At 37.1% G+C, this 10,000-nt stretch overlaps 2 protein-coding genes across 5 annotated transcripts in view; one reads left to right on the forward strand and one right to left on the reverse strand.

The window, feature by feature from the left end:
- Positions 1 to 1,569, forward strand: part of irf10 (interferon regulatory factor 10) — a 10,320-nt gene extending 8,751 nt beyond the window's left edge. For all 3 annotated transcript variants that reach the window (XM_027159203.2, XM_047807071.1, XM_047807072.1), the window contains 2 exons: positions 786 to 904; positions 1,460 to 1,569. In XM_027159203.2, the coding sequence (XP_027015004.2) occupies positions 786 to 904; positions 1,460 to 1,552 (212 nt within the window). In that variant the 3' untranslated portion in view covers positions 1,553 to 1,569. The remainder of the gene's footprint in view (positions 1 to 785; positions 905 to 1,459) is intronic.
- A 1,868-nt stretch (positions 1,570 to 3,437) lies between these two features.
- Positions 3,438 to 10,000, reverse strand: part of zmp:0000000926 (ataxin-1) — a 42,216-nt gene continuing 35,653 nt past the window's right edge. For both annotated transcript variants that reach the window (XM_027159186.2, XM_027159187.2), the window contains exons 2-3: positions 9,366 to 10,000; positions 3,438 to 6,239 (exon numbers count right to left, since the gene is read on the reverse strand). The exon at positions 9,366 to 10,000 is cut by the window's right edge and continues 862 nt beyond it. In XM_027159186.2, coding sequence (XP_027014987.1) covers positions 5,697 to 6,239; positions 9,366 to 10,000 — 1,178 coding nt within the window. In that variant the 3' untranslated portion in view covers positions 3,438 to 5,696. The remainder of the gene's footprint in view (positions 6,240 to 9,365) is intronic.

Here is a 10,000-nt window from a genome sequence, read left to right on the forward strand (position 1 = left end):
TCTGTCTGTCTGTCTATCTGTCTGTCTCTCTATCTCTCTGAAAACAGCTGTCTGCCTGTCTCTCTCTGTCTATCTCTGAAAGCAGCTCCTTCAGTCTGTCTGTCTGACTGTCTTTCTTTTCTTCTTTCTTTCTTTCTTTCTTTCATTCTTTCTTTCTTTCTTTCTTTCTTTCTTTCTTTCTTTCTTTCTTTCTTTCTTTCTTTCTGAAATACAGCTGTGTGTCAGACTGATTCTGCCTTGCTCTCTCTCTTTCTAGGAGCAGCTCTTGTCTGTCTGTCTGTCTGTCTGTCTGTCTGTCTGTCTGTCTGTCTGTCTGTCTGTCTCTCTCTCTCTCTCTCTCTCTCTCTCTCTCTCTCTCTCTCTCTCTCTCTCTCTCTCAAAAGAAATATAATGCCAGAAATTGTTTGTGGTAGCTCAGTGGTTAAGGTGTTGGACTACTGGTCTGAGGTTGTGAGTTCAAATCCAAGGCACAGAAAGGCCATTGCTGGGCCCCTGATCAAGGCCCTTAACCCTCAATCTCAGCAATATAAATGAGATAAATTTCAGGACTACCATAAATGCCATAAATGTTGCCAGGGCAGTGTGTGTTGTCAGGAAAGAGAAGAGGATGATGAAATCTCTTAAAGTAAAAACTAATACTGAAATAGATGAATAAATAGCAGCACTTTTGCTCAACTCTCCTCACTTCTCCATCTGTACATCATTCTTCTCTTTTCTCTCCTTTCTTTCATAATATTTTTTCTGACTGACTGTGTGTTTTGTATGTGTGTGTCACTGTTGTGTAGAGTTACATCAGCATCTGCAGATTGGGGGTCCGAGACCACGCTATGAGATTGGCCTGTGCTTTGGAGAGGAGTTTCCTGACAATAACCAACCAAAGAGCAAAAAACTCATTACAGCACAGGTGGGCTTTCTGTGTGTGTGTGTGTGTGTGTGTGTGTGTGTGTGTGTGTGTGTGTGTGTGTGTGTGAATGTCTAATAGCTTCTCAGTGTATGTACACATGTATTTCTGTGTGTGTGTAGGTATTTAACAAGGTGAGAAAATGTGTTTGCACATGTATTACTGTGTGTGTGTGTGTGTGTGTGTGTGTGTGTGTGTGTGTGTGTGTGTGTGTGTGTGTGTGTGTGTGTGTGTGTGTGTGTGGCAGTTAGCTCTGTGTAAGTGTGTGCAATTAAATAAGATGAGCAGTAGGGGGAGCCACAGCACAAATACACCAACTGAACTAACACACTGATGTCTTGTTGACTTGATGTCTTGTTTCTTTCTGTGTCCATCCTCCTTTTTTCTGTTTTTTCCCCTTTCCTTATCGATTTTCTCTCTTTCTTCATGTTCTGTACATCTTTTTTATTGTTATGTCTACATCATCTTCCCAACTCATCTGTTTCTGCCTACTTTCTCATTCCATCAGTCCATATCATAATATTCTGTGTGTGTGTGTGTCTATGTGTGTGTGTGTAGGTGGTGCCCCTGTTTGCTAAGGAGCTGCTTGAGGGTCTTGAGAAGCGTAATACTGAACTGAATTTCTGTTCAAAATCAGAAGCACAGAAATAAAAACATCCATCCATCCATCCCTCCCTCTATCCATTCATCACTGTAGATATAAAACACACCCTATACACTGTACAAAGATTTTTTTTCCTTGTAACATTTTTAACTTTAAGATTCAAACTTTTGAATGTTAATCATTCACGATAACCTTGCTAACTAGCACGATGAAATGTTTTACCTCAGAATCAACTATACTAAAACCATGCTATGCTAAATTAAATTTGGTATCAATAAATTATAGATTTTACCAGCAACAATGAGCATAATCAAACACAAAGTTACCAGCAATCAGGTTTCCCCAAATAGCTAACAAACAATTAGCATTTTGCTAATAAAATTAATTGCTTAGATAGTGCTCCTTCAAAATAATATTTCAGTTATCGATACAAATGAATAAAATAACTTTATTAAATATTTAAGTTATTTTATTATTATTAAATTATTCTTCTTATTCGTATTACTCTTATTCTTGTTATTATTATATTAATATGAACAATCTAATAAATATTAGTTTCCTTTTTTTTAATTAAATATACGGTCAAGGAAAATGAAATGCTAGGAATTACCTTGTACCGAGTTTTGAGAAAAAAACAAAACATGCTAACATGCTATAGGAAAGAGTATATCAGGAGCTTATGCTAGCTCAGTAATAGCTTTACTTTAATTATATTAGCCTCGTTCATTTTAAACTGTTAATGCTAATGCTGCTAAAGCAAAAATTATACAAATACTATGATGCTAATTATGACCACTTACTTTGTCATAGTGTATTTTTGTCTGTAGGCTAACAGTATACATAATTTTTTTAAATGTTGACAACCAGGTAAATATTCAGTATAAAAGCTGGAATGAACTCCACATTTAAATAATTTCAAATATCATAAAACAATAACAGGAGACACTTTGTGCTAGATGAATATTATGCTAACTGTGGCTACTAGCTTACAAGTATGCTAGTTTTATACTAGCATACTTGTGAGGCTTACAAGCAAATACAAAGCTAATATACTGTAAACGCTTAGCTGTCAGTTGTGAAAGAATATTTCAGCTAAAAATGTCTTAGAAAGGACTAAAGGAAACGGTAACGAGTAGCATCATGCTAATTTGGACACGTTTTTGTATTGAAGAAAACAGAATATTGGAGTAAAATACATTCTTGAGGCAGTTAATACTTCAGATCAGGAGCAAAAACACAGCTAGCAAAATAGCACTAGCTAATATAAGCTACAAACTACAACCTCCACTGTTGTCTAGTGAATAAGAAGACAAAGAACAGACCATTTAGGTCAAAATAGGCATTTTTTCTTCCTTTCTTTCTTTCTTTCTTTCTTTCTTTCTTTCTTTCTTTCTTTCTTTCTTTCTTTCTTTCTGTCGAACTCTACAATGTGATATGACCGCAGTGTTGAATTAGCATGATGCTAATTGTATGATGTCCCTGTTTGGGTGTCAAACTTTCTTTCTATCGTTCTCTCTCTCTCTCTCTCCATCTCTCTCTCTCTCTCTCTCTGTTTTTCCTTTTTCTTTCTATATTTTTCTCTCTCTACCTCCCTCCCTCTCTCTCTTTCTTTCTTTCTTTCTTTCTTTCTTTCTTTCTTTCTTTCTTTCTTTCTTTCTTTCTTTCTTTTTTCTTCCTTTCAGGCAGCTTTCAGAAGTCAGCTTTTAGGGAATGTATCCTCGATTGTTTTTGTTCGTTTGTTTTCCTGTAAAATCATAACATGCCAACTAAAAAACTGTGAAAATTCTTCGCTTCCATGACAATTTCCACAATTTTTGGAAAATACCATTGTCATACAGTATGTTGTATTTATTCTATTCATGGTTTGTATCACTTTATCATGAACACAATTCGAGTCATCGGGTTTCTGAAAGAATAAAATCTGACTCCATATAAATCTATAAAGCATTCTTTTATTTCTAGCGAACACTGTTTTACAGTCTCACAAGTTTTAAAAATATACAATTTTATAGCTATACATTTATAAAGAAAAAAAATAACAATCCTCTTTTTTTTTGAAAAACAAAAAAACAAAAAACACCACCACAGAAAAAAACAACAATAAAATAAAATAACTCAAAAAGGGAGAGTGTGCTTGATCAAGAATGAATACCCGTATCTGAGTTCAAAATACTTTCCTTTATATATATATATATATATATATATATATATATATATATATAAATATATATATATATATATATATAAATTCCCCTGCTCTCATGTCATACAGAAAAAAAATAAAGAGGGTGCAAAAATATGGAGGGAAAAAAACAAAACCACACTGCGAGGTCCAGTGGACTCACAAAGCATCACCTTCCAACATGTTATTAGCACCTTTAAACCCCTTTCATATGGAAAAACACCAACGGACGTTCCTTTATCGACGGGAATCTTCTTTTTTTTCTTTCTTTCCTCCTTTAGTGTCTTTTCCGTTTTTTTTTTTTTGTTTTTTTTTTACCCACACATTGGACCGTAATGCTGAGGTGAATTCGCATTTGGACCTCGTATTGCAAAGCTAAAATCTGTATACATTCACCTCGAGAGCCAAGGCTCGGTTTAGAAGCGTGAAAGAAAACTGCATTGCAAAAAAAAAAACGTAACCATTAATGTTAGTCATCATATTTGTCATCGTTTTTTTTTAATAGCATATTCATATGTAACACCTGTATAGTATAGAACTATTCATATAATTATATAGTCATTTTTTTCCCATTCAATATTATTTTCCTTATAATACTGACTGAAAAGATATACCCTGCAGAAAAAAGTACACCGAAAACAGACGTGGCGTCAACAACAGGCGAGTTTGATTGTCTCAAAAGACATAAAGTCTGACTGTGCATCACTAGCATTGCGTTGTTGTTGTTGTTGCTGTTTTTTTCCCTTCTGTCCTTTCTTCCGAACCCGTTTCAACCAATAAACACAAAAACACATATGGCTCTTCCGAAGTAACCATGAGGTCACGAATGATCAGTTTGGTGTTAAGGTCCTCACATGACTCCGTGAACTCTCTGTGCAAATGTTTCTGCCAAGATGTGTTTGTATTTCATCACTTATTAACCTCAGTGCAGTTTTAGCTGTTATCCTGTTAGCCTAAAGGGATAAAAACATTTAAAAATATTTTGTTTGTGCTTTTTTTTTAAACTCAAAAATACTTTTTTTTGGTACAGTGAGAATTTAATCTTAATCGTTTTAATTTCAGTATTATTTTTGATTTTTATTGAAATTGAAATTTTAAATTTCTGAATTTTTTAATATTTCTTTTTGAATACTCCAAATAATTCAAATGATTTCCACTTTTCTTCTTTCAAAGCCATCGCTGGCCACCAAATTGCATGCAGCGTGCTAACTTTTCCTTTGAATTAATACTCATATTTAAGAAAAATGTTCTTCAAATTGTAATCTCACTCTTTAAGCAATAAATCACGATTTGTTATACATATAATATTAATCAACATAATAGCGGCTTTATGAAGTGCAGTTCTGCTACTATTCTGAAGTTTCCACTAACAGCATGTCCCAAAGTGGTTTTTTTTTTTTTTTTTTTTCGTTTTAATTCACAACAAATTTCCAAGAGGTTTGTAAGATGTATATTGCAAATATTTTAGATTTCCATAAATAGAAACATGTGCGTTATTAGTGTAACAAAAGCTGTGATTTGAGGTTATGGTATGATTTCCGAGTTGCTGTTAGAAAACACCTTCTAAAGACATTCCTCTGGTATGAATTAGTTTAGTTAGTATATATAACACTGATTAAAGATGCATAGAATTTCAGTCAATGGAAATGACATTACGATCGCAATACACTGCATTTGAGGACGATTTGAAAATAGTATCATTAACAATGTTGTCGAATCAATTTAAAATACATTTAACCTTTATAACAAGTGACTAGGGAACTGTTTAGATCATAAGAACTATTTACTGTAGAAACACAGTCTTTGAAAATTGAAAGTGTTTCAGTTTAGTGCTATATAATCAGCTGTTTTTTAAGTAACATGAAATGTTATACCCGGATCTTTCTCATTGTTAAACAATGTATTTAAAAAAAACAACTCAGAATACGCTGAGGAATAATGCATTAATTGTTGATATGTGATGAAATAAAAGCACTTCTTGGTCATGAACTCAGACTCTAAATGAGGACTTACTGCTGTCTCATTCGTTTACACCCTTGAGGTAAATCTGTGCAGCTCCTATTTCCTTCATGCAACTCAGGGGCAGACCAGCGCCTCTTTCGGGAGCGTGGCTTATCCTGGATCTCCCGGCGGGAATCAGACAGAAGCAAAGGGGCAAGGCGCGTAGCCGTTCTGTCAAATCTTTGTGTGCTGGTCTCTGTTCCTGCAGAAATGCGATCGCATGAGTGTTGTTGCAGCGAGGTGGGCATCAAGATTGATGAGGTCATCGGCGGGGGTAACGAGGTCAACGATGGGGTCATTGAGGTCATCGTTGAGGTCACTGAGGAGGCTAAGGTGGCCACTGGGGTCAGTGAGTTGGGTATTGGTTTAAGGGTTGTTGTTGTCGTCGGGGGCAATGAGTTTGGTGTCGGGGTCAAAGCCAGGCAGATGTCTCCTGGACTGAGCTGGCGGCAATGGAGGCCATAGAGATCTGCGCTTCTCTGAGGACTGCATGAAGACCAGCCTCTTTCCCGAACGAAAAATGGATACTCCTCCAAAACCGTGAGCAATTCCTGCCAAGAGAAAACCAAGAAAATCAACAAATCAGCTGGCCCGGTACTTGCACAAAATTATATTATGTTACTGGATTTCCAGTGAGACAGGAAACTGGGAAAAAATGGCATAATTCAGATCAGATTCAAATTCTCTGTCTTTTCACTGATGACATTTGACCTGGGAAAATTACACTCTGAAATATAAGTAGGAATTTTATCACATTAGCTTACAGAACATTATTTCAGAAACCTAAACCCAGACACCAAATATCCCATTAACCTTACCCTAAAAAACCCTATGAACTTTAGTTCAGGATCATAAACCAGAAACCTTAGTAAAGGTATTTTATTTCAGAAACAATAGCTCAGAAAACTTAGTCAAGAATCCCAGAAACAGCCCAGGAACTTTCGTTCAGTTTAATATTCCTTAAATTCAGAAATCTTAGCCTACAAACTTCAGCCTAGGAACCTTAGCCCATAAACAGCTCAGAGACTTTAGTCTAATCCCAGTAACCTTAGCTCGGGAGATTTAGTTCGGGAAGCTAAACCTATGAACTTTAGCCTGGGATCTTTAATTCTAGAACCTACTATACAGTAAGCTGAGCAATATAAGTTTAGGAACCTAATCACATGATGAGTGCTACCTTGTTCTAGTTCCTCCAGACTTATAATGGCAAACACCTAATCAGCCTATAATCACTCCTTGTTATAAATAACAAGTACTTTCGGTGAATGTCTCTATTAAATTTTGGGTAAATGGTACATTTATGTATCCGCTTCAATTTTAGCTTAATTATCCTTAATTATCTTTTTTATTTTCTTTTTTTTTGTGTTGGGTTTCCATTTTCAGCGATGGCGCTGCTGTTGTGCATATAAATCACTTTGTACAAATTAAATTTAATATGTTGTCAAGCTTATAAATTAAAAAATGTAAATATATACGGTGGAAGCATGCTGAGGTTCTCCTTTTAATCATTTACTCAGAGAAGGCTAATTAGTAATTCTGAAATCCTAAAATCACACACATTTCACACAGTCATGTAAAGAAATCCACAAAGCGTTGCATCATATACATTTCAGATGTGAAACATGTGATTGCTTGTATGCGAAGTGAGCAGCATGTGAGCATGAAGTAATGAATTTATTGGAAATGCTGGAAATGCTTAGAGCCACATAAAAGTGTCAGCTGTGTAGTAGCACAAGCTTGAACATGCTTGCATATTCATAAGAACTTTAACAAGCATACTTGTACAAAGGTTAAAGAGCTTCATTGATATCAAATGCAACTAAATCACCTCTAGAGATACATTGCAGGTCAAAACGGTGGAAGCAACACAAACTGAACAAATGTACTACACTGTATGATCATGGCGGTTTAAGGGTGCTTTTTACACCTATAGTCCGGTTCATTTGGTCCGGACCAAAAGCAAAAAATGACCCATTGTAGCTTTTTAGCACTTTTGGTTCCTTTTCACACCACACTGATCGTTCTGTTCCGCACCAGTTGAAACAAACCAAAATGCGGTCATGTGATAACATCCACATCACTCATTGGCCACATGTCTTTGATCGTATTTCCTAAACTGCTTCTCGATTGGTCAGAATAAACGTGCGGGAAATTTCAACGAAACTCCGGAAGTAAACAAAAAGAGGAAAATACAGCATACAGTACACCATGGACAGACAACCGCGCGCTGCAATTATTCTATGCAAAGTCTTAATTTTCAGAATGAAGCACTGGATGCGGCTTGAAAATATCATTTTAATGCACTACAAACGGCGAAGACGCATCGCAAGACACTTCAGGAAGCGGCGAGCATTACTTTTGCGAAACTGTGACATGCTTATCTTCCGAAAATATTGCCAACGACCCACTACGGCAACTGGTTTAGTCCAAAATGTGCAATACTTTTTGCAGTTAGGTCTATTCGATCTCGGACCGTGTTCTCACCACAAGCGAACCGTACCAGAGTTCGTTTGAAAGCGTACCGAGACCACCTCTTCAAGGAGGTCTCGGTACGCTCATTTGGTCCGCTTTTGAGTTCGATTGCTGCATTCTCACCTGCCCAAATGAACCGCACCAAATGAGCAATCGAACTCTGGTACGATTCAACCGAACTGAACAAGGCAGGTGTGAAAGCACCGTAATAGTTGATTTGGTGTACTAGTTATACAGTTGTTTATATAAAGGCATCTTGTTCATAATGTTAATAATGATTTTATGTCCAAAAGAAATGACACAATATCTACATAAAACACCAGAATAGAAAACAAAACAAAACAAAACACCCAAACTTCAAACACCCAAATTTCAATTCCTGAATGCAGACTGTTTCTGGGAATCTGGTTATTTGATCACAATAAAATGCTACTATAGTTTTATTCTCTACCTCAAATTCTTTATTTTCTACCCAAACAGAGGTTTTTTAAAAACAATAAACCCTTAGATGTTAAATGAAAGTATATGTTAAACTCTTAGGTCTTAAACATCGAAAGAACCTTTGTAGAACATTAATTTATACTGTATAGCGTTCAGTGTCAGTTCAGGCAAGCCACATAGTCAAGCTCGGCTATCAGCCGATGTTAAAATTTTCTGACCCCGCCCATCATCTGATCTGATTCCTAAGTGCGCTATTGGTCCCTTTCAAACAGGACGCCCTATTTAAATGCGTTTTTTTTTTTCAGTCTGTCTGCTTGGCTGTTTCCTATGCATTGCTGCAACCCACCTCCTCCCCTAGCTCCTCCTTGAAACTTTGTGTTTAACTTAATCAGTGTCATTCTGTTGTCACTGATGCAGGCTCTGATTTAATTGGGTTGATTTTGTCTTGCTGCTTTCCCAGATAAATGGGAGATTGTCCCCAGAAGCTGCTGCTGTTCCCTGACTAGCTTTCTTGGAGCTCATGAGAAGGATGGGATAAATCAGAACAGAGCCATACCGCCAAATGTAAATTTTATAAGCTTGTAAATAATAATAATGAAAAAAAAAATATATGTCAAAGAATTGTCTTTATTTTGACTCAAGTGGTCCTGACTGAAATAAAAGTAAATAATAATTGACATATTTCTAACAATATTCACTAGTTTAACACCTTTACTGGATGCCATTTGTTAGTCTATTCATGGCTTTTCCCCTTCTGGACTGACCTGAGTGTTGCGGTCAGCAAGCAAAACCTGCAGATGATTGAAGCCATCAGTGGGTCCAGGTGAGATGAGTAAGATGGTGCAGGTACTTAGGTGGAACTCGGGTGTGGTGTCAGCACTGTGCAGGAAATCCTCTGTCTGTAAGTCTTCCACCCTTTTCAGACGGCCGCCGGCCAACTCAATAAGGGAACCCTTGGCAAAATGAGGTAGGACTGCACTTGTTGGTGGGTGAGGACCACTGAGGACTGAAACAGAGGGTCGATAGGATCCTGGTGAATGTTCTCGCTCCTGATGGACCCCATGGTTATTATGCTGAGCATGAGGGGAGTGCTGGGAGTTTCTCAGAGGGGAAGGAGGAGGACCTGAGGGATTAAAACTGGGGTATGCCTGAGGGTTGTGGTGAACCGAGGAGTAAATAGACCCCAGGGCATAGTAGATCTGAGCTCCAGACTGGGAGGCACTTCCAGCAGAAGGTTCATTAGGAGGTTTTGCCTTTCGTGTTTCAGAGGAGTAAGTGTGGGGAGTTGGAGGTTTTAGAATTGCCAGAGAGTCCCTGTCTGTATTGTGATGGAAGGAATGTGCGTTAGGACCCGTTTGGGATGGTGATACCCTCCTTGTATCACGCCCTACCAGATCTT

The sequence above is a fragment of the Tachysurus fulvidraco genome, chromosome 23 (assembly GCF_022655615.1).
Source record: "Tachysurus fulvidraco isolate hzauxx_2018 chromosome 23, HZAU_PFXX_2.0, whole genome shotgun sequence".
NCBI lineage: Eukaryota > Metazoa > Chordata > Actinopteri > Siluriformes > Bagridae > Tachysurus > Tachysurus fulvidraco.